Here is a 23,819-nt window from a genome sequence, read left to right on the forward strand (position 1 = left end):
TGGGAATAAAGGCTGATTAAAGGAATAATTAGGAGATAGAAGCGTTTACGTGGGTTAGTTTATACCTTTAAACAGCACTGTAAGGCAGAAGCTTCCAGTACTAACCTAGACCTGTTAGGATACCGTTCTTGTCAGATGGAAAATTTGTTGTTTGACATTAAAAACCTTTGAAACCTGCTTTCCACTCTGCATGGTGGTTTGTGTGCAAAGTTTTCAAAGACCGGCTGAGATCAAGTTTGACACCTCTGCTTTAAAGTTATGCTTTTGTCTAGAAATGTTTGTTTCTATCATGGATGGAGCAAGCCCTCTTTCACAGAGGGAGGGACGACACTTGTAATCTTCTGGCTGACAGCCACTGCCTTGAGACAGCCAACCCAGGCTTGGGCTAAAAATGAATGTAGGCAGGTTGGTAGCAAAAAAAGGTGCATTTAATGTAAAGAGGACATGGCTAGATGAAGTGCATAGTGCAATTTGTGAAAACAAACAGAAATGTACAGTAAAATAATTTATTTCCTTTACCTGTACAGGTAGGTTTTTACAAATCTAAGGAGCAGGCAGGCTCTCTTTATGGACAATCTGGAGGCTTTAGCCCAATTTATGAAACAAAATACAGACACAAACAGATACTGTACCCAATGCTGCACAGGTTTAAATGTGTTTCTGCTCTGTTTATGGCTGGGCCTAGCAAGTCTCCACCCCGGTTAAGTCACGCGGGAAAGGCCTGTCCCTTTCTGAGCCAACAAGGTGCCTATGGATGTGACAATAACTCCACAGTTCTCAAGGCTTTCCAGAAGCCCTATCTGTTTCTCCGCTTTTCTTTCTTGCTTCTGCTGCTGACGGCTGTGTTGGCAGTGGAGGGGGCTAAGGCTTTGGCGTGCCCCGTGGTTTTCAGATGTTCAAACAATTTGTTCCTCGACTGAAATTCACAGCTGCAGGTAACACAGTGCAGTGGGGCCTCAGGCTGTAAAGGGAAAAGCAGAACAAACAAAGGCAGGAAGAACCTTATTAGCATGAATGCATAATAGAGGAGAATCTCCATATAGACATTTACCATTAACATAGCATTTCTTTGATGGCAGCAAAAATGTAATAAAAGAATTACTTGATTGGAGTAGACTAAGGCCTGGTTAGTCCTACACTGGCTTCAAAACGTATTTCTACAAGCTTTCAAGCAGGCAGAAAAAGGAAGAAGCCACCCATTGATTATTAACATCTGGCTCTCAACTGTATGATAATGATTTATCACTATTGTTGTATGTACACAAAGGTGCAGTGGTCAGTGCAGTATTGCAGGCTACTTCTGCTGGCTGTCAGCTGACTGCAATTTGACAGATCGAATCTCACCAGGCTCAAGGTTGACTCAGCCTTCCACCCTTCCGAGGTGGGTAAAATGAGGACGCAGATTGTTAGGGGGCAATATGCTGACTCTGTAAACCGCTTAGAGAGGGCTGTAAAGCACTGTGAAGCGGCATATAAGTCAGAGAAGATAAAACTGGCATAGTCACAAATGTATGTTTTTTGATATAGTGTCATTTTCATTTAAGGTACATGCAGTAAAACTGGCATTTTTTGAGAAATGTCTTTGGGTAATGAATAAAATAGGAATAGGTCCAATCTAAGCATGGTACACAAAATTGTCTGCTACAACATCTTGCCTATCAATGATTTCTTCAGCTTCAACTACAGTAATACACGGGCAAACAATCGATACAAATTCAAGGTAAACCGCTTCGAACTCGGTTGCAGAAAATACAATTTCAGCAACAGACTGGTCAACACCTGGAATGCTGTACCTGACACCGTGGTTACAGCCTCAAATCCTCACAGCTTCAATCTCAAACTGTCTACTGTGGACCTCACCACATTCTTAAGAGGTCATTAAAGGGGGCGTGCACCAGCATGCCTACCGTTCCTGTCCTACTGTTCCCATTTAGCTGTATTTGTTCATGTTTATGTTCATACCTACACTTGTTATCCTGTACATGTTTGACAAATAAATAAAATAAAAATAGAATAATAATAGAATAGAATAGAATAGAATAGAATAGAATAGAATAGAATAGAATAGAATAGAAAGAATAGAATAGAATAGAATAGAATAGAATAGAATAGAATAGAATAGAATAGAATAGAATAGAATAGAATAGAATAGGAATAGAATAGAATAGAATAGCAGAATTGGAAGGGACCTTACAGGTCTTCTAGTCCAGGGGTCTCCAACCTTGGCAACTTTAAGCCTGGAGGACTTCAACTCCCAGAATTTCCCAACTCCCAGAATTTTCTGGCTGGGGAATTCTGGGAATTGAAGTCCACCAGGCTTAAAGTTGTCAAGGTTGGAGACCCCTGTTCTAGTCCAAGCCCCTGCTTAGGCAGCAAACCTGACACCATTTCAGACAAATGGTTATCCAATCTCTTCTTAAAAACGTCCAGGGTTGGAGCATTCACAACTTCCGGAGTCCAGTTGTTTCACTGATTAATTGTTCTTATTGTCTAAATGCTAGATGACTCCCATGTTATAGTCCAAAGAATGGCATGGGCAGATATAGGAAATCACAGGGTGGTGGGGTGGGGGGAGAGAAGTCAACCTGAAGGACATTTTCATTAAACACATACACACAAAAAGGGAAAGATAACAGCCTTTAGATACAGTTAGGACTCGATGCTAACTCGATGCATCAGTCAGTCCGGGGGTTAATCAGTTTGCAAAGTCCAGTGTCGAAAAAGAGTTCATTAAACTTACAATCAATCAGTCCTGTGATATATCTCTTTTGCAGTCAGAGATACGAAGAAAAATCAAACCCTTTTCTTCTCTCAGCAAACACGCAGTTATCACCATCAATTCATCATTTGTCAGCAATCCAGTATAAGCCAGGGAAAACAGTGAGCTCTCTTGCTCCTCTTATGGTGATTTAAAGTGATACATACACTTAAACTCACTAACATAGTTTATATATTATTTTTATCCAAACTAAGTTAGGTAAACAATGTTATCCCTAACAGTAACCTGTTTTGTCGCAGTTTGTCTCTTGTACATACCTTTACCTGGTCCTCTGAAGAAACTTTTGCAGATGTTTTCTTGGCCTCTTTTGCTTTCTTTCCTTTACCTTTAGGATTGCTAAAATAAAAAAAGACATTTTTAGTCTCTGAACAGGTGCTACAGACTATATCCGTGATGGTGAACCTATGGCACAAGTGCCACAGGGGGCATACAGAGCCATTTGTGCGGTCACGCGAGCCCCAGCCAAAATTACCTGCACTGCGCATGCACGTGGCTCCCAGCTGATTTTCGGCCCATTTGAGGCCTTTTTCAGCCTCCCATGGGCTCGAGGGGAGCTTCTGCAGCCTTTGGAGGCTGAAAAGCAGGCCCGTTTCATCACATCCTGTATTTCCAGAAATACCGGAAGTGACGAAATGGGCCCATTTTTCAGCCTCCAAAGGCCGCAGAGGCTTCCCTCGAACCTCTGGGAGGCCGAAAAAGGCTCAAACGGGCCAAAAATCAGCTGGGAGGTGTGCAGTGCAAGTAAGGGGGCGGCAGTGGCGTGGGGGGGATCGCGTGCACATGCGCAGGGGGCGTGGGGATGCCGCGCGGATTGCCTTCTGGGACTTGGCACGCGAGTGCCAGCACGCAAGCATACATGCGCACAATTTTCGGCACAGGAGCCCCAAAAAGGTTAGCCACGATTGGACATTTTCACAAGTCAAAACCTTTATGTTTCGTTTGCAACAATTCCCTTCGGTGTCATGTTTACCTTTTCACTTCAGTTGTGGATTCTACTGTAGGCGCTGAATTTTCTCCAGCATCATCTGAATTGTTACTTTTGCTGGCGTTTTCTGATTCTGGAGATATCCTCTCTGGGTCACTGCTGCTAACCAGCCGTGGCTCTTCGACTTGCTGCGGATCCTCTTGGGCCTGTCGGAAGAATAAGAGGGCCTTCAGAGGAACGATGGGAGAGAATGGCCTAGATCAGAGATCTCCAAACTTGGCAACTTTAAGACTTGGAGAATTTGGGAATTGAAGTCCACAAATCTTAAAGTTACCAAGTTTGAGGACCCCTGGCCCAGAAACAGGTAGTCCTCAACTTAGGATGACAGTTAAGCCCAAAGTTTCTGTTGTCAAGTGAGATACTTTTGTTCAGTGAGTTTTGCCCCATTCTACGACCTTTCTTGCCACAGTTGTTAAGTGAAACATTGCAGTTGATCATTTAGTAACCCGGTTGTTAAGTGAATCTGGCTTCCCCATGGGCTTTGCTTGTCAGAAGGTCACAAAAAGGGGACGACCCCAGGACCCTGCAACGATCATAAATATGAACCCGTGGCCAAGCATCTGAATTTTGATCGCCAAGGTGATCCTGGGGAGGCTGCCAAGGTTGTAACTGTGAAAAACGGCCGTAAGCCACATTTTTCAGTGGCGTTGTAACTTTGAACGGTCGCTCAATGAAATGTTGTAAGCCGAGGACTATACTTGTACACCCATCATGATCGCAACGAGATCTGCAAAGCCTGTTTGCCAGATGAAGAAAATCACGCTAGAACATCACGTCTGAACAATTGCAAACCAATCTTCCCCAACCTGGTGCCCTCCAGGTGCTACAAATTAGACTGGAACTGGGGGGAAAAAAAAAACCAACCACTTTGGGGGAACATCTTTATGTATTTCCAACGTGGGCATCGTTAAATCTGTTCCCATTCAAGGAAGCCCTTAGCTCCAGCACAGAAATCATGAAGTAGGCTAGGGATCAAAGTTTTACATGCGCAGACTTTCTGAGGAAGCATCTGCCCTCAGGGGTGGGCTTAAATTTTTTTAGCAACGGGTTCTCTGCCCGGTTGCTGTTGGGCGTGATCACGGTGGGCGTGGCCTAGTTGGCCTCCTGCACCACAGCAGAGGGGGAGGCGGCCATTTTTGCCCTCCATGGGCTCCAGAGGCTTTCCTTGAGCCTCCGGGAAGGCAAAAACAGCCTCCAAGGGCTACGGAGGCTCTCTGGAAGTGGAAACAGGCCTATTTCTGGCCTTCTCAAATTTCCGGGAGGCCCATTTTTTGCCCTCCCCGAGCCTCCACGCACACCCTGCACTTACCTGCATCCAAAACAGGCCACCTGGGGACTCCTGGGAGGGAAGGAGGTGGGCGGGGTCAGCCAGGAGTGGGATTTGGGGGTTCTTCAAACTGCACAGAATCTTAGCTAGGGGCTCTCCTGAACCTCTGCGATCCCCCAGCAGCCCACCCCTGTCTGCCCCACCTAAAAACCTTTTCAGCTCTGAAGTTGGGGAATCCAGCCACCTTCTCCTGTAAGCCATATTACACTTCGCAGACAATGGTCTAGTTATGGGGTCCTTGCTGCTGAGCTTGTCTGTTTTTTTCTCTCCAAATGTTTCATTACCAAACTAGGTAATATCGGAGCGCTGATGATGTTACCTAGTTTGGTAATGAAACGTCTGCAAAAAAACCAAAAACCACCAAGCTCAGAGAGTTCCAAGAACTCCAAAATTCAATCCCAAGCTACAAATATTCTGCCTTTTAAAAAGATGTGAAGCAGAGTTAAGATGCTCTACAAAGAGAAGGCTGCCATCTCTATTTCCAAAAAATAAAATAAAATATGAAGCTATGTGGGGGGGAGGCAGAGTTGCAACCAGCCTTGAAAACTTAGCTAGCTCTCATCATAAAATGCCACAATATTTCAGCAAATTTATTCAGACAGGGCATCGCCAGCAATCAATGCCACATTCCAACGGAAGCAGAAATAATTCCAAAATAATGCCATCATTGGGTTTTGCAGATCGGATCATGAAAGCATGCGTATGGAAATCTGCTTTAAAAACAAAACACAAAAAACTTACACCTGCTGTTCGCTGCTTCCTTCGCTGTTTCTTTGACAGCCTGTTAAGGACAGGAAAAAAAACCCGCAAAGTCAAAACAACCTAGTTCAACCTCTTTTGCTTGTTAAATCCCTTCTGAAACTCTAAAGCAGGGTTTCCTAATTTTTGGCAGCTTTAAGATGGGTGGACTTCAACTCCCAGAATTCCACAGCCAGCAAAGCAAAACTGGCTATGGAATTCTGAAAGTTGAAGTCCACTCATCTTAAAGCTGCCAAGGTTCAGAAACACGGCCTTAGACAAATGTTGGGTACAATTTGAAATCTTTTCTATATATAAAGGTAAAAGTAAAGGTTCCCCTCCCACATACGTTCTAGTCGTTTCTGACTCTAGGGGGCGGTGCTCATCTGCGTTACAAAGCCATAGAGCCAGTGCTGTCCGAAGACGTCTCCGAGGTCATGTGGCCGGCATGACTAAACACCGAAGGCGCACAGAACGCTGCTACCTTCCCACCAAAGTGGTCCCTATTTTTCTACTTGCATTTTTTACGTGCTTTCGAACTGCTAGGTTGGCAGAAGCTGGGACAAGTAACGGGAGCTCACTCCGTTACGCGGCGCTAGGGATTCGAACTGCTGAATTGCCAACCTTTCTGATCGACAAGCTCAGTTTCTTAGCCAATGAGCCACCGCATCCCTTCACCGTGTCAAGGAAGTCCTTGACACATGACGAATGGAAGTTGCCTGTTATGACCATATGTCGTAACGGTTGTAAAACAGGTTGATTGATTTTACTACCTTTTTTGGTAGTGGTCATAAAGTGGCGACCCGTGGTCATGAAGTGAACTAATGAAAGTGCCAGTTTTCAGCAAAACTAGAGTAAGACATGGTCATGTGACTGCAGGACACTGCAAAGGGCCATACATTCAGCCATGTTGCTGAGCGCCCAGTGTTAGGTCACGTCACTCTGCAGAGGGGGTCCAACCATCGGAAGCTTGAACCTGGGTTGTAGGTCCCTTTTGCAGGTCAGTCATAACTTTGAGTGGAAGCTGGGACAAGTAACGGGAGCTCACTCTGTTACGCAGCGCTAGGGATTTGAACCACCGAACTGTCGACCTTTCTGATTGGCAAGCTCAGCGTCTTAGCCACTGAGCCACTGCATCCCTCTGTTCTATATATACCCAGGGAAAATATGGAGTTGGTCCTGACCAACTGGTTGTTTTAGCCATGCCCATCAAGTAGTAGTTAACAGATTATTGCTAAGCATTCCTGCTGTAGGTAGCCCGATTTTCTCATGATGGATTCTTATAGAACAGGGGTGTCAAACTCAAGGCCCACGGGATAGATTTGCCCCATGGGGTGCTTAGATCTGGCCCACGGGGCGGCCTGGAAATAGCAACGGACCAGCCCATGGTGCCTCTGCTAGCCTCAATGCCCTGTTTTGGCTGCCAGAGTGCTGCAGGAGGCCGATCAGGCCAAAAATGGGGCACAGGGAGCCACATGCCTCCCCCCCGCCCTCGGTGCCCCAATTTGGCTGGCAGAAGGCTATCAACACTAAAAACAAGACAAAAAGAGAAATGCTTCCCCTTTTGCATTTGAGCATGCAAGAGGGGGCAGGAAAGGAGAAAGGGAAAGAGGAAAGACAAAGAAAAAGAAAAAGAAGGGAAGATGGGAAGAGAGCAAGGAAGGAAAAGTAAGGAAAGAAGGGAAGGAAGAAGAAATTAGAATAAAGAGGGAAGGAAAAAGAAGAGAGAGGAAGGAAGGAAGGAAGGAAGGAAGGAAGGAAGGAAGGAAGGAAGGAAGGAAGGAAGGAAGGAAGGAAGGAAGGAAGGAAGATAGATGAGGGAGTGAGGGAGGGTCTCAGGGAAGTCCTGCCTTAGCACTTGACCACCACAGGTACCCCTCGACACAAGTCCTGTGTCACGTCCATGCCAGCCATGCCCCCCCAGCCAGTCCTCCTCCCAGCCCTCTGAGGTCAAACACAACCCTGATCCGGCCCTCAATGAAATCGAGTTTGACACCCCTGTTATAGAGGAAGGGGGATCCATGTATCCAGGCAGAGAAAGGAAAGATCAACGAACTCAGAGAAACCACGAAGGTTAAAGAAAAGAGAGCGGAGAGAGGAATAAATACAAAACAGCTCAATTTCAAACAGATTGTTAGCTGTCTCTCCAGGGCTGGGGAAAAGCAGCATGGAAGGGCACATCCTGTAATAGGGCACCTGGCCATCTCCCTCATGAAGCTTTTGGAAACCAGAAATAATTTATGCTCTTTGGTCATCTAAATTTCTACATATTTTCCATAAAGTACTTTTGTTTGGGCACTGGTTCTCCTGCCTCCTCTTCGCTGTTCCACCCGTTCTCATCAACCGTAGAGACAGAAAATGCTTCTTCCTCTTCTTCTAATTGCTGTCGGAGCAAAGCCACTATCTCCCTGTGCTTCTTGGACTTCTCGTGGTTCTTCATCCTGAAGAGAGAGAGAGAGAGAGATCAAGAGGGACGTTACCGCGAGGAACAAGATTTGAGTCCAGAAAGAAGGGCTGCCTTTTGTTAAAGGAAGGAACCAAGGAGGAGTTTGAATAAATCAGGGCAAGATGGCAGATGAAGCCTGTGCTGATCCATTTTAGTTTGCATATAAAGACAAACTTACGCTTTCTCCGTCTTAAAGGACTTGTCACAAGCGGGACAGTAGAGCTCATCAAAAAGGCTGGCGGCATCGTGTTCTTCACTTAATTTGTCTGAAATACATACATATATTTCTGTGTGAGATGCTTGATGATCTGACCGTCTTCTCTTCTATTGCAGGGGTGTCAAGGATCCAGCCCGCAGGGCACTTAAATTTGGCCCGTGGGGCAGGCCTGGAAATATCAAAGGACCGGCCCGCAGTGCCTCGGCTGGCCAAAATGGGCCTGGGGGGGGGGGGGCTGCGTGCGGCCCTCCCATGGCCCGTTTTCAGCCTCCACAGCCTTCTGCAGCACTCTGCCGGCCAAAAACAGGCCCACTGAGGCCCCGTGAGATCCCCGTGTGGCCCATTTTCAGCTGGCAGAGTGCTGCAGGAGGCTGTGGAGGCCAAAAATAGGCCACAGGAGTGGGGGATGGGGGCGGACGTAGCCCCCCTGAGGCCCATTTTGACCGGCAGGGTGCTGCAGGAGGCATCTCCCCTCCCCTTACCGGCCCACGGAGAACCACAATGCTGATCCAGCCCTCAAAGAAATCCAGTTCTATTGTCAATATCCAGCTATGTATTTAAGTAACCAAAGCAGTCCACCTGTGCAGGAGAGGAAGGAATCAGCCAAGTTGAAGGGAGCTTCAACAACTGGAAGAGTACAGTCTCCGGGAATCACATGGAAAGAACTGTAGCACTCAGGACTGATCTGGTCCAGGGATCACAGAATTGGGAAAAATCAACCTCTTGGTAAAAGGGGGGAATAGCTACCAATGTTGTGGTCCGCCGGCGGCCTGCGGAGCTGGCAGCATAGTTGGACAGTGGGGAGGAACATGGGCCAGTTTTGGAGTCTGGGGAGGGCTTGGACGAGGGATCTGTGTCCGACACAAAGATGGGGGCCAGGGCCATCTGGGAGTTATGTGCTGACTCCGAAGCCTCCAAAATCTTACATCAGCGAGGCAGAGGAACAGGGGGAGCCAGTTCCCAGTGCACGCTTGCACAGAGCTGCCAGAAGGCAAAAACAGTTAAGACAAAAAGGGCAACTTGGGAGTAAGGCTTGGAGATGATTGGCCCCTCTCATAAGACATAAAGCAAAGGGACATGAGCATTTGCAGGAAGCAACTTTGTTCATTCGGGTTGGTTTAAACTCTGAAATTCCATGTGAACTTTGTGCTCTGTTTGGCCTTGTACAGCTAATTGGCAATTTAGTCGTTGGCAGCATTTCAAAGGATATAAAGGTGGGTGCTTATCAGTCTTATCCCGAAAGACTGTGGCAGACTTCTGCTGGACTATTCATAAACTGTTTGGGACTCATTACGGGCTGTGCATGCATATAATCCACAGCCATTGGAATAAAACAAAAGGTTTTTGGGAACAGCGTGTGATTGTTACTGTCTCAGGAAGCCTTGGTCAGAACAACCAAATTGCAGCAGTGAGAATGAAAACTCCACAAGTTGCACTAATGTTTACAAGTTATGAAGTCCTTATTCTGGAAATCAAGAGAGGAAATTAGGCTACCTAGCAAGCTATTCCCAGAAAAACAATTCACACTTGTTCTTAAGGAGCAACTAACTGTGCGCCAGCTGGTCCTCACCCTCTTCTTGGTTCTCTTTCCTCTCTTCTTTTTCTAACTCTTCTTCCTCGCCAGACCCATCTCCAAACTCCTTTTCATACTGAGCTTCCATCTGCTGCAGTTCTCGCTCTAGGTCAGACATGGTAATCCAGCTCTGCTCCTTGTATTGCTCTGCCAGCCTTTCAAGGGAAGAGAGAGGCAAAAGGTGAGGATTTTCCCAGGCTGGTTTTTGTGTAATACCCTAAACAATAAACATGGTTAATGAAAGAAAGGAGATTGGTCCATGTGCTAAAGTCAAGATCGAAGCTCAACTACTGGTGACCTAGCGGTGATGGACATCTAATCTCCTCACCAACAAAAACAAAAGTGGTATCTTTTTTCAAGCTTTTTTGGCTAATCTACAGCCCTGACCTTTTCAAATAATCTCCTTTTGTACCTGGTGTCTAGACAAGGTTGGTCAGATGCTGCCACCTGGTGAAGCTTACAGCATCGATTCCAAACAAATAAAGCACTTCATGATTTAATGTCTACGCAGGCTAGAAATCACAGGATTTTCAAAAGCATTGGCAACTGCCAGACTGAAGAAGGATAAGCTTACACTGTGGACATATTTATTGTCCTACACAAGTTGAAGCAAGAAAGCTTCTTTTGAGCAGACAGCTTCATGCTGACCAAGTGTTATGAAACAGAGACCCAGTTCCCTTGTGCAAACTCTGGATGCTACCAATCAAAGCTAGATAAGCCTTTTGTCAGAACATAAGTATTATCTATATATATAAATGCGAAATACCACTCACGCAGCATCACGAAATCTCCAGAACCGTAAAGGCTACAAACTTGAAATGTGGCACATATGTTCTTCTTGACTTCTAGGGGCTCACTAAGAAAGGATTTTTCGAAATGACCATCAGAGCATTAATATTTTCTATATTATTATTAACACACTCTGATGCTAAGGAGTTCTACTCCCCCCTCCCCACCAGAAAAAAACTGTTCCAAATGCAAAACACAAGCAGAGGAGAGGAGTTTCAGTTTTACTTTCACAGCAGTAAGCTGCTTTAGTACAGAACAGTTGAGCTAAGCCACGCCCAGGCTCCTTGCTGTCTCCTTCTTGCTCACACAGCAAATACTCTTTCACTTTCCAAATAGCCCTCAACTCTCTCACACACTGACAGGATGCCAGCCAGATGAATACCAATGGATGCTGGTAGGCAGAGGCAGAATCCCCCCCCCCCATTTTCCTCCCCCAAAACTAAGCCCGATCACATACTTTCGTAGTGAAACATGGGTATCCAGTTAGTAATCAATATTTCACTCTTCGTTCTTGACTATTGCAAGGTTCTGTCTAAATATACAGCGTTCTTATCAATAAGGAAGAAGAATCAGTGTGCTGATGACGTTACCTAGTTTGGGTAATGAAATGTCTGCAAGAAAACAACCAAGCTCAGAGAGCACCAAGAGTTCTTATCATGTTTCTCTCTGGTTGCCCAGCCTTTACAAGAACTCAGTCCCCACGTTTATAAGCTTAACTTCTTCGGATGAGTTTTAGAGGCTGTACTGTAACAACCGTGAAGGCAGGTGGAAACTTAGAACATCAACTTCTCCTTCTACACCAGTGCAGGAAGAACAGTTATGAACCTTCATGCATAGAAGCTGTGATGTAACGTGCACTTGCAGAAGGAGTAGGGGGTAATCTTGGTGGAAACTCTGTGGTTTCCCAGGGAGGGGGTAGCACATTCCAGAGAAGCCCAAAACAACCAAATTGCAGATCCAAATTGGATGGGGAAGGAAGAAGAGCTTCAGGGTAGACATACCCTAGAATCTCTCAGAATATATCTATTAGGTTAGAAGGCTGTAGCTTTAATCTGGCAAGATTCTGTCTATTAGGTATACACAATAAGGAATTGGACTAGATTGGATTTCACCATGTGGCCTTTGAGAAGCATCAGTTAGACCAGAATTGCCCAGCTAGTATGGTCACTACCTACAAATTCTGGAAAGCACCTGGCTTGGAAAAAAAGTTTATGTCAGTTTCTGTTTTTAATGACTGTGTTGCCTTTTGGGGTCTGCACTATATAAAGATGGTGTCCATGCAGCATGCTGCCTGGGGAATTTTGGAAATTCTGGAAAACTACCAAGGCCGAGTTGAATTTATATTTTACCGGCAAAGAAATAAAGGGAGACTACTATAGATCTATTTCACGCTATTTAGCTCTCATCAGCTAGCCATATCTTCTGGGATTCGAACCCATACCAACGGGTGTGGCTAGCTGATGAGAGCTAAATAGCTTGAAATAGATCTATACTAGTCTCCCCCTTTATTTCTTTGTCAGTAAATATAAATTCACCATAAAAATAGTTTGTCTTGAAAGCAACTCTCTGCAAAGGCTCCTAGATTGGGGCTGAAAGGTGAAAGTAGAAGCAGTATGCTCCGTCCCATATTTGGGTAGACCAGGGTGCCCTGATTTTTTTAAAAAAAACATGTTACCAAGGCTGAGAATCACTGGTCTAAATCCTCATACTTGGCCTGCTTTAGTTTCTGCTGCCTCCGGAGCTCTTCTGACTTCTTAGCCTTCTCGGCGTTCTGCTCTTCCAAGAGCTTCCGGTGCGCCTGCACCCGTTTATCTCTTTTCCGCACAAAGGCCACCAGTTCACGGACCAGTTCGTTCCTCTCCTTCCTTGCTTTGTCTCGGGTTTTCTTGTTCTCCTTTTCCATGGCCCGTTTCTCCCAGCGGTTGGACGCCTGCCGAGTGTCGTATTCTTCCTTCCATGCAAAATTCTTCTGGGTGCAGAAACTCTGCCAGTACGCATAAAAACAATGGACGACCTAATTGGGAAGAGAGGGCGAAAAAAGAGAAATATACATTGACCAATAATCAGAGGAGGCCCATCACAAGGCTGTGAGATTTTGTTAAGGTCATTTATTAAAACCGAGTCTGCATATTTAAACGTACAGCACACGGCAGCAGATAAAACTATTTATGGGGTGGGGCCAACATTATGGATATTTTTTTTTCCTGTATTGACTTAACATTTTTTGAAAAGTAGAGGCAATAGCCAAACTGAAGTGCCATGCTGCATAAGCAGGATGATGGTGGGGTGATGGATTATTATTATTTTTTTGCATTTTCACTAAGTGCTTTGTCCTAGGCCTCCCCAAAAAAAAGTCAATTCTGAGTCCCGACAAAAACTTCTTTTATTACGTTAATGTGAATTTATTTCATTCACAGTCGGCCAACGGCTTGGCAAACAGTCTTGTGAAGGTATACTAATTAGCTCAGACCTTTATCAATCCTAGGTGCCCGGTAAAATTCCACACTCAGTGCTAACAGGGAAGGGCTGGGTTATACAGATAAATCTTCACGAGGCTGGAACAAATGAACGAGTTGTTTCCTGCAAAAGGCCCCTCCCCTTCTGCTTCTTCTTTTAATCCTGATGGGAGGGGCCTTACTCCCACATCGACCCTGAGTTCTTAATTGCGCCTTCCTTTTGGCAGCTTTGCGCATGCGCAGGCTGGGAACCGGTTCCGGAATCTCCCCCGCCTCACTGCTGTCTGAGTCGGAAAGCAGCTGGTAGAATCTGAAAGTGCAGCACCGCACAAGAAAAGATACAAGTGGAAGGAATTTGCAACTTCGGACTCAGGCTGAAATGCTGGTTTCTCTCCACTCTAACAACATCCTTCCTTTTCCTTTAATTAAGGAAAAGTTGTGGGGACCTCAAAAGTTTATGGATTATTTGGTGCCATGTGAGCCGCCCCTAACAAGGCAACTGCCCAGCTATGAATTTCAGAGTTGTTACCGTATCATAGTCACTCTGAGAGTCTCCAAAGTTTGGAAATCCTTCAAAATCTTCATCTACTATGGATTCCTCTTCTTCCTTTGCAATCATTTCGAAGATGTGCCGATAGACTGCATAGAACCCCTGAAACAAACAATATGATCATTCAGAGAGAAAACGAGGCTTGTTAATTGCAGAGGACAATCAAAAACCTCGGCATGTCGTTGGGAATAATGGCTTCATTTTCTGAGCCTAAGCAGCGAGATCTCCAGCCAGGTTCCTATCTTTTATCAGAGCCAATGTTGCTTTGAGGTGAATCAGGCAGGTGTTTGAAAACAGAGCTGGTAGACTTAAAGGGTTCATTCCTCACATAAGAGCCACAGTGGTGCAGTGGTTAGAGTGCAGTACTCGGAAGGATGGAAGGCTGAGTAAACCTTGAGCCTGGAGAGATCCGAACTGCCAAATTGCAGGCAGCTGTTTTAATGAGTCAGCATATGCAACTTTTAAATCAACCACATGGTTATCAGCTCATATTTGGGCATAGCACATTCGGTGTTGTAATGAGGCACTTCATCCAGCGATGGGAATCAATCAATCAAATCTTTATTAGAATTATATACCAGCATAAGTGATGGGAGTTTTCTAAGAGCTGTGGTGACGTAGTGGTTAAAATGTAGTACTGCAGGCTACTTCTGCTGACTGCTGGCTACTTGCAATTTGGCAGTTCCACTCTCACTGGGTTCTAGGTTGACTCAGCTTTCCATCCTTTCGAGGTGGGTAAAATGAGGACTCAAAATTGTTGGGGGCAATAGGCTGACTCTGTAAAAAGAGGGCTGTAAAGCACTATAAAGCAGCCTAAGTGCTATTGCTATTTGTAATCACATAAAATTGTTGCCATCTCCTTCCACAAATAAATGACTACTCTCTAGCTCAGGGGTGGGCAACTATGGCCCTTTTATGAATTATGGACTTCAACTCCCAGAATTCCTGAGCAAGCCATGCTTGCTCAGGAATTCTGGGAGTTGAAGTCCATAATTCATAAAAGGGCCATAGTTGCCCACCCCTGCTCTAGCTGAATCAGCAGAATAACAAGAGTTAGAAGGGACCTTGAAGGTCTTCTAGTCCAACCCCCCACTCAGACAGGAAACCCCTATATCATTTCAGACAAATGGCAGTCCAAACTCTTCTGAAAAATTCCAGGGCTGGAGCATCCACAACTTCTGGAATCAAGTCGTTCCACTAATTGTTCTTGCCATGGCCTCCTCAAGAGCCCAGTTCAGAGGAGGAGGAGTTGGAACTTGGGTTGTCCGCAGGGGCAGAATTCAAAAATCCCAGCAACCGGTTCGCTGCCCAGCTGCTGGGTGGGCATGAGGCATGGTGGGCGTGGCCATTTTTTGCCTTCCCAAGAGTCCGGAGGCTTCCCTCGGGCCTCCCCCAGGCTCTGGAGGCCCACCAGAAGCTGGAAACAAGCCCGTTTCCAGACTTCTGGAAGGCCCATTTTTCCCCCTCCCACAGTCTCCGTGCGGACCCTGCACTTACCTGCATCGAAAATGGGCCACGTGGAGACTCATGGGAGGGGTGTGGTGTGGTGGGTGTGGCCAGCCAGTTGGTTCAAATACCGGTTTGGCGAACTAGATGCAAATTCAACATCCCGTTCGACCGAACTGGTCCAAACTGGTAAAATCCTACCCCTGGCTGTCCAACAGAGAAGGCATTCCAGGGGCTGAGGACGATGGTTTCCCGGGTCCCTCAGGCATTAGGGGAGCTGCCTGCCGGCCCAGACACAGGGGAGGATCGGCTGCTGACCAACAGTGGTGCTGACAGGCAGCTAATCTCCTCTGATGAGGAACAGCTGTCTGCTCCACTCCATCCAAGGGCAAAGGGAGTGGAGCATAGGCAAGCCCAGATTAACTGCTGCAAGGCTACTCGGGAGAAGGTCGCCCTCCCCTCACAAAGAACATCTGGAGGGGAGTAACTTAAGGAGAAGCCTTAGCCTTTGCCAGGAACAATTGATTGCTTTGGCTTACATTATCCCCCCCAGCTTCGACACATGCCCGTTTGCCCTTTGCTTTGCCTTGCTTGGAAGGCTGCTCTTCGCAATGTGTTTAGTTTGGACCTACCCTTCTCTTGTGGCCTCTGTGTTTGGCCTCTGCTTCCCTGGGGCTTTGGAAGTGCTTTTCTGTGACCCTGTTTCTTGGCCTTTGTATCGTGCCTGGACTCTGCTGGGTGGGTTGGACTGGGAAACCTGGGCCTTGCCCTGGGAGCGTGCTCCTACCCTGTTGGCTTTCTTTGTACTACGGAGGCTGTTTTGGGGAGTCTGAGAGTGGCTGCCTGAAGGGTAGTGTGGAGGTGGAGCCTTACTGGTTGTTGGGAGGGCCTTTGGCTGGAACATTTGGTAAGAGTAATAAAGAACTCTCTAAACGCCTGCCTTGTCTTGACCATCTGGGTCATAACAGTTCTGTCCTTAGTTCTAAGTTGCTTCTCTCCTTGATTAGTTTCCACCCATTGCTTCTTGTCCTGCCTTCAGGTGCTTTGGAGCAGAGGTCTCCAACCCTGGCAACTTTAAGACTTGTGGACTTCAACTCCCAGAATTCCTGAGCTGAGGAATTCTGGGAGTTGAAGTCCACAAGTCTTAAAGTTGCCAAGATTGGAGACCCCTGCTTAGGGCTCAAGGATAGATTATTTGAGTTTGTGGCCCAAGAAGTTAGAAGAATTAGTTCTGTTTCAACTTTTACCTCTACCGATGATGCCCCTGTAGGAATGTGACTCAGAGAAGGAAGCTGAACAGCTGACAGGGAATGGGAGTGTGGCTCCGTTGGCTGTGGAAGAAACTGGAGAAGGGCAAAGTCTGGCTGGGCAGAGCAGAGAAGAGATAGAACAAGGGAGAGGGAATTCAGAGGAAGACCCAGGCCCACCCCCTTTTTATCCTAGGGCACACAGGTAGGAACGGATAAAGGAGCAACTTGGGTTACAGGGGAGAAAAAGGCCCCGATTCCCTTCATTAGCTGCAGCTGGGAAAACAGGATAAAGAGGGTGTTTGCGCACAGCTCCTTGCTGTGAATTATTCTGGTTTATCAAGTCTTATCTGAGTTCTGGCATCCTCCCAACTATGTGTGATTTGTTAATCTTTTGGAAGTCTTCAATTCCTTATCCTGCCCTATCTTGTTAATTGCTGCAGCGTGGTTTGTGTTGGTTTTTATTTGTAATTTATATGTACTTTGTGTTCAGATGGAATTTCTTCCTTTTAAAAACTCTTCTTGGGACAGTTTTTTCTCCAGCCGATGATATCTGGACATTGGGGGCCAAGTTGGAGGTATTAAAAGGACTTTACCTATTTTTGTGACTTTGTTGCTTTTGTGCCATGCCCCGGGTAATCACACTATTGGTTCACCACCAGTAGCAAGAAGCTGTCTGGTCTCAGGGGTCACCCAAAGGTAAATGTTACTTGCTCAGGGGAGTGTTTAAGCCTGACCTTTTTATCATCGTCATAGCCGGAATAACACGTAACGGTGAAGTACTGGAGCAAATCCAGACTGTCATCTTGGTAGCCTCCATCAATGCCTCCTTTCAAAAGAGCTTCCCTGTGATTGTCGTACCTACAAAAAAAGGAGAGAACAAACTAACTTGGAGTCCTTGAAGCTTTCTACTGCAGAATAAACAAGGCATGGTATCTATTAGCAGGAAAACCAATTTAGTTTTCTGAATCACAGCTAAAAGGTGGGCTGTTTTCAGGTCTTACTATAACAGGGTTTCCCAACCTTAGCCATGTTAAGATGGGAGGACTTCAACTCCCAGAATACCCCAGCCAACTCAGGGTCTGATTGACTTAGGTGCAACTCTGCCTAAACTCTTTAAATTAAAGAGAAGAACATATTGAGTTTTGTTTCTACTTGGAAAGAGTTTCTGGATGTTTTGCTCGAAACTGGGGGGAAAAAAATAAAACTTTGACTTTAGATTTTGGTGATGGGAATGATTTTATTACTATAGAAATAGCTTGAAATATTGTGAAATGTAAAGCATGTCTTTGTGTATTTTAATGCACTGAAAAAAGTCAGTCACCACTTTTTCTTTTTTTCTTTTTTTACTTTTCTCTTTTAGTTTTATTAATTTTTTTCCTGTATTTTTATTTTATAATGAAACTTAACTAAAAATTATGGCAAAAAAAAAAATATATATCTGGTTAACCTCTAACCATTGTCAAGCTTTCATCCCAAGTGAAAAAGATTTGAATGGAAGGCAAAACTTACCACGCTCTCTCCTGTGCATCGCTCAGCACATCATATGCAGCCTGGATCAATTTGAACTGTTCTGCTGCTTCCTCTGCATTGTCTAGATTTTTATCTGCAACGTCAGTGAAGCAGAGTCTAATCAATTCATCCCAAAACAGAAACAACCCCACCACCACGAGTCTTGAGAAATCTATTTGTGATTATCAGATGTTAAGAAACCAATATAAAAACACAATTCCTGGTTCACATTTCCAACCTATATGGCTCTAGCACAGGGGTGTCCAACCTTGGTAACGTTAAGCCTGGAGGACTTCAACTCCCAGAATTCCCCAGCCAGCTTTGCTGGCTGGGGAATTCTGGGAGTTGAAGTCCTCCAGGCTTAACATTACCAAGGTTGGACACCCCTGCTCTAGCACATCCCATTAGACTTCAGTTGAGTATCACATTTGAGGGCTACTATCAAATTTATTTGGAAGTAAACTCTGTCAATTCCAATAGAATCTAATTCCAAAAAACAATGCTTAAGATCAGAATGAAACAATAACTATAATGTGTGCAACAATATGTTCCAGTATCCTGTTGATCAGGAGTTTAGCCAACCATGCTCTTTTCAAGATATTCCACTTCTTATCCTGCTAAGATTTGGGTTTTTAAACAATTCAACCAGTATTTAAACAATTCAACCAGGCAAGCTCTGTTTTCAGTGGACTGGTTTTTCCACCCTTCAAAAGAGTTTTGGATCTTGTTCATATTTTGGTAGACATAAGGCTACAATTGCAGTGAATGAGTTTGCCATTGGTATATAGAGATGACCATGTTCTTTATTCAGAGATAAACCACCAATGAATTTCAATGGTATAGAGGCATGCTCAGAAAAATAAGTAAATGAATGAATGACTGAATAAAAAATGTTCAAATCTATTGCATTATTAAGACAGAGCCTAATATGCGTTTGCATCCCTAAAAATGATACTAATTGGTTTGTCATTCATTTGCTGCAATATATTCAACTGCACACAAAAAGAAGGCATCTAATGCAGTAGGATAATTGTCTAGACCTGACTGCTATTTGAGGATTTAAAAATCAATGCATTCAGGATTAATGCATGCTAAACAGTACTATGAATATGAAGAAGCACATACTGTACACAAAAGACAATAAAAGGTAATGTGGCATTAAGGCATGACATACCATTAATTTATATTTCAATAAAAGAGTTGCAGGGAAGGCCAGCAGTTGAACTGCTGTTACAAGCCTTATTATTTTCTTTACCTTTAGGCTGCAATTTTAAAATTACTTATCTGGGTCAACAGGATTTGTTTTCGAATAATCATAAAAAGGATTTTCTATGGTCAGGCGGGTATTAAATTGAAATTATATTTAAGAAGCATCTTAACAAAGCCTTGCTGCCAGACACACCTATTATGACCTCATGAAAATGATTCATAACCAAACTATTTATAGATATCCGGCTGGGATTTAATTAATAAGAGCACCAATATAAACAATCAGGCTGTTGATTTACTAGCTTACCTCTGATAGAATTTGCATACTAATATAGTAATAAATCCCAGATTTATTATTTATTTATTTATTCATGGGCTAAATTGGGAAGCCAAAAAAAAGCATTCCGGAAAATATTAATAGGAAGCTACTTCCATTCCATGGTATATGGATGGCTCCATATGAACACCAGAAATCAAGCTTCATTGAGCTGCCCTGTTGCCTTGAAAAGTAACTAAAGGTAGAATACACCTAAAATCATAAAGTGTGTGTGTGTGTGTGTGTGTGTGTGTGTGTGTGTAGCAATAGCACTTAAGACTGAGATACCACTTAATAGTGCTTTACAGCCCTCTCTAAGCGGTTTACAGAGTCAGCCTATGGCCCCCAACAATCTGGGTCCTCATTTTCCCCGTGGAATCCCAAGGATGGAAGGCTGAGTCAACCTTGAGCCTGGTGAGGTTCCAACTGCCAAATTGCAGGCAGCCGGCAGTCAGCAGAAGTAGCCTGCAGTACTGCATTCTAACCATTGTGCCACTGCGGCTCATATACCTATGTATGTACATACATACGTATATATGATATAATATTATATTACATTGGTCGATATAATAGAAAAATCCAAATACTACACTAAATTTAATTTTAAAAGCTTAGCACAGTGAGAGATAGTGAGTGGTTAAAGTACTGGATTAGCACTGGGCCGGATATACGGCTAGCAACCAATACATATTATAAAATATTGTTTCTGAACTCTGAGCACCAAGACATTAGTTTGTTGGATGAGAAGTGAAATGTTTTCAAAGGAAAAAAACAAACAAGAAAGTCCAGTAGCCTTTTTGGAAGGAAGGAAGGAAGGAAGGAAGGAAGGAAGGAAGGAAGGAAGGAAGGGAGGGAGGGAGGGAGGGAGGGAGGGAGAGAGAGAGAGAGAGAGAGAGAGAGAGAAAGAAAGAAAGAAAGAAAGAAAGAAAGAAAGAAAGAAAGAAAGAAAGAAAGAAAGAAAGAAAGAAAGAAAGAAAGAAAGAAAGAAAGAAAGAAAGGCAGACAGGCAGGCAGGCATCTTTGGAGCAGCCCTGATCTATATGATTGAGAATCTCCTCAGACAAACTGCTCTTAATCAAATCAGGGAAACAAACTGTTAATTGTTTTCAGCTGTACTAATTCACAGGTAAGGAGGGGAAAGGAAGTGAGAAGATTTCAGTCTCTTTGAGGTTCTTTCTCTCATGACCAAGTAATTTTTTCCAGCTGTGTGCCTTCCAAATATCTATAAAGGTAGCCCTCAACTTACAACAGTTCATTTCTACAATGACCATGAAAAAAGCGACTTTTTACTGTTTTTCACATTTATGACCATTGCAGCATCCCCACAGTCAATGGGGAAACCAGATTCACTTAACAACCTTGTTACCAATTTAACAACTGCAGTGATTCAGTTAACAAATGTGGCAAGGAAAGCCGTAAAATGGGGCAAAACTCACTTAACAAATTTCTGAATTAGCAGCAATAAATTTTGGGCTCAATTGTTGTCATAAGCAGTAATTTCCTAACAGTATTTATCTTTATAGCATAAGTATGTTGTTGTGAGTCACCCAGAGTCATTGAGCTAGAATGGCATACCAGTTTAACTTATTACAGGTAGTCCTCAAGTTCATTTAGTGATTGTTCAAAGTTACAACGGCGCTGAAAAAAGTGACACGGCCATTTTTCACACTTTACGACCACTGCAGCATCCCCCATGGTCACATGATCAAAATTCGGATGCTTGACAACTGGTTCACATTTATGATGGTTACTGTGTCCCAGAGTCATACGATCCCCTTTTGCGACCTTCTGATAAGCAAAGTCAAGGGGGAAGCCAGATTCACTTAACGTGGTTAACTAACGTAACTGCAGGGATTCACTTATCACCCGTGGCAAGAAAAGCTGTAAAATGGGGCAAAACTCACTTAAACAAATGTCTCAACTTAGCAACATAAATTTTGGCTCAAGTCGAAGACTACCTGTACTATTATTACCCTTTTTTCCCCCTCAGGAGCTCAATGTAGCAAGGAAACACCTTCTCCTATTTTTTCCATACCACTCAACAGCCACCCTGTAAGGTAGGCTGGGCTAAGGAAGAGAGTGGCCGGCCAAGGGGGTTGTTTTCATGGCTGACGGTGGCTTGAGCTGCCTCCACTCCCAACACCTGGATCACTACTGACATCACCCTGATGGACTACAGTTCCCATCCTGCCCCACATCGAGCACTGGTGCCCATGGTTTTATTCTACCCACTTGGGTGAAACATTTCGAGAATATTGCCCTTAGAAAGGCAGGTCGGAGGAGGCCTCGGGCGGCGTGGAAAAAACCCGCTTTCGGGGTCCGGCCGGGGTGGGGGGGAATACCTGGATGCCAGCGGAGGGCCAGCTTCCGATAGGCTCGCTTGAGGTCTTCATCGGACGCGTCGCGTTTCACCCCCAACACTTCGTAGTGACACCTCATGCTCGGCGTCCCCAGGGACTCACCCACCTTCCCGCCGGCCGGCACCGGCACGCGAGGGACGACAGCCGGCGGAGGAAAGGGGGAAGGACCGGAAGAAGTAGGCCGGATCTAGGCCGAGCCTCCTCCTCCTCCTCGCTGCCGGGCTGGGAGGCGGAACTGACGGCTGGCGCGGGAAGGGCTTCCGTGGGAAAAGGATCATGAAACGGAGGAGGAGGAGGAGGTTTCGATGGCGTGGAACGTCGGGACGGGAACGTTCCGAGGCCCTCGAGCTGCTTTTGATGGCGTGGAACGTCGGGACGGAACGTTCCGAGGCCCTCGAGCTGCTTTTGATGGCGTGGAACGTCGGGACGGGAACGTTCCGAGGCCCTCGAGCTGCTTTTGATGGCGTGGAACGTCGGGACGGGAACGTTCCGAGGCCGCCGAGCTGCTTTTGATGGCGTGGAACGTCGGGACGGGAACCGAACGTTCCGGGGTCGCTTTGGCCGGGAAGGGGCGGCGTTTGGAGCCGGTTCGTTCGAAGCCGCCTCTGCCTCTTGATCAGAACGAGGGTGGGCCGGATCGGAATTAGCCACGCGGATCCGTGGCCGCAGGTAGCCCGCCACTTACAACCGATCCTTTAATGACCAAAGTTGCAACGGCACTGGAAAAAAAAAGCCACTTGGGACCGTTTTCCACACTTAGGACCGTTGAAGGACGTGATTAAACTTTGGATGGTCGGCAATAGATTCATGAAGGTTACGTGTCGCCGGAGTCATGTGAAACCCCACACACACACACCTTCTGACAAGCAAAATCTGGGGACACCAGATTCACTTAATAACTGGTTACTAATGACTCACTTAACTGTGGCAAGAAAGGTTATAAATGGGGCAAAACTCACTTGACAAATGTTCAACTTACCAACGTGAATTTTGGGCTCAATTGTGATTTGTAAGTCAACGACTGCCTGTATTTCTGTAGTGTGGACCAAGGACATTGGATACCGAGCGCTCATTTTGTACGTAAAATTAATTTCACTGAAAGCAAGGCCATCTTTCTAGCTGGTAAATGTTATGTATGTGGCAGCAAGCGACAAAAACATAAAAAATAAAAAGCCAACATCCGGGATCCTTTCATCCCCCTCCCCAACACTTGTTCTTAAGATTCTGGAGATGAACACCTTGTGCAGAAATTGAATCACTAATTCTTTCTGACTAGTCTAACCTATTTGACTGTTAGAAATGGAGCAGTTCCATCACAATGTATTTTAGCAGAAAGGCAAGAAATATTGAACATATGCACCATATGCGCTTATAGGATACATGATTAATTTTGTAATTATTCAGTTGATTGACAAATAATACAACAGGAATTAAAAAGGTAAGAAAAATCTAGTCCCTCCAATTTAATAGTTCAAAAATTCAGCAATGCCAATGCTGAGAAAACTTGTAACACAAGAAATTACATCCTTGAATTTAAATTGCTTGGCAGTGGCTATTGAACTAACAAATATTAGTTGTTGGTTAAAGCAGTAAAGTATTACAGGATTGTGCATAGCTCAAATTATTTGAATAAGCAAAGGAGTACACTACTTCTTTAAAGCAAGTTTGTATTTTCTCAATTCTCATTCAAACGTGCATTTTTTCATGCAGAAAAAAAAGAACTGCTTTAAAGTGCTGTGCTCCTGTGCATTTCAAAGCATCTATTCATAATGACTTCTAAAGCAAGCCAACCCCAACTGTATACACTTAGCCTGTACTTTTTGTCCTTTTTTTTTTTTAATAAGAAAGCAATTGGGGTGCAGTATATCC

At 44.8% G+C, this 23,819-nt stretch overlaps 1 protein-coding gene and 1 long non-coding RNA gene across 2 annotated transcripts; one reads left to right on the top strand and one right to left on the bottom strand.

The window, feature by feature from the left end:
- Positions 1-406: 406 nt before the first annotated feature.
- On the bottom strand, positions 407-22,181 carry DNAJC21 (DnaJ heat shock protein family (Hsp40) member C21). The gene is made up of 12 exons (XM_087958527.1): positions 21,933-22,181; positions 18,066-18,159; positions 17,291-17,414; positions 13,840-13,962; positions 12,564-12,868; positions 10,063-10,220; positions 8,454-8,541; positions 8,115-8,270; positions 5,833-5,872; positions 3,750-3,910; positions 3,037-3,115; positions 407-961 (listed from the first exon to the last, which is right to left on the bottom strand). Exons 1-12 carry the CDS (start codon positions 22,027-22,029, stop codon positions 797-799), a joined length of 1,590 nt encoding a protein of 529 aa, XP_087814653.1. The 5' UTR covers positions 22,030-22,181; the 3' UTR covers positions 407-796.
- On the top strand, positions 22,167-23,142 carry LOC148132592 (uncharacterized). The gene is made up of 2 exons (XR_015748260.1): positions 22,167-22,289; positions 22,445-23,142. It is a non-coding gene; the product is annotated as an uncharacterized LOC148132592 (long non-coding RNA).
- Positions 23,143-23,819: the final 677 nt, after the last annotated feature.

Source organism: Notechis scutatus, chromosome 2, assembly GCF_049901735.1.
Source record: "Notechis scutatus isolate UNSWTSFEM ecotype Mainland chromosome 2, rNotScu1.2, whole genome shotgun sequence".
Lineage (NCBI taxonomy): Eukaryota > Metazoa > Chordata > Lepidosauria > Squamata > Elapidae > Notechis > Notechis scutatus.

Bases quoted from the DNA above. Each gene is read 5' to 3' on its own strand.
- DNAJC21 (XM_087958527.1), bottom strand. From the start codon at position 22,029: ATGAGGTGTCACTACGAAGTGTTGGGGGTGAAACGCGACGCGTCCGAT. The intron at 3,911-5,832 runs GTAAGTTTTTTG...TTCTTCCGACAG, and splicing joins GGAAGCAGCGAACAGCAGGT to GCCCAAGAGGATCCGCAGCA. The intron at 3,116-3,749 runs GTAAACATGACA...TTTTTATTTTAG, and splicing joins TCCACAACTGAAGTGAAAAG to CAATCCTAAAGGTAAAGGAA.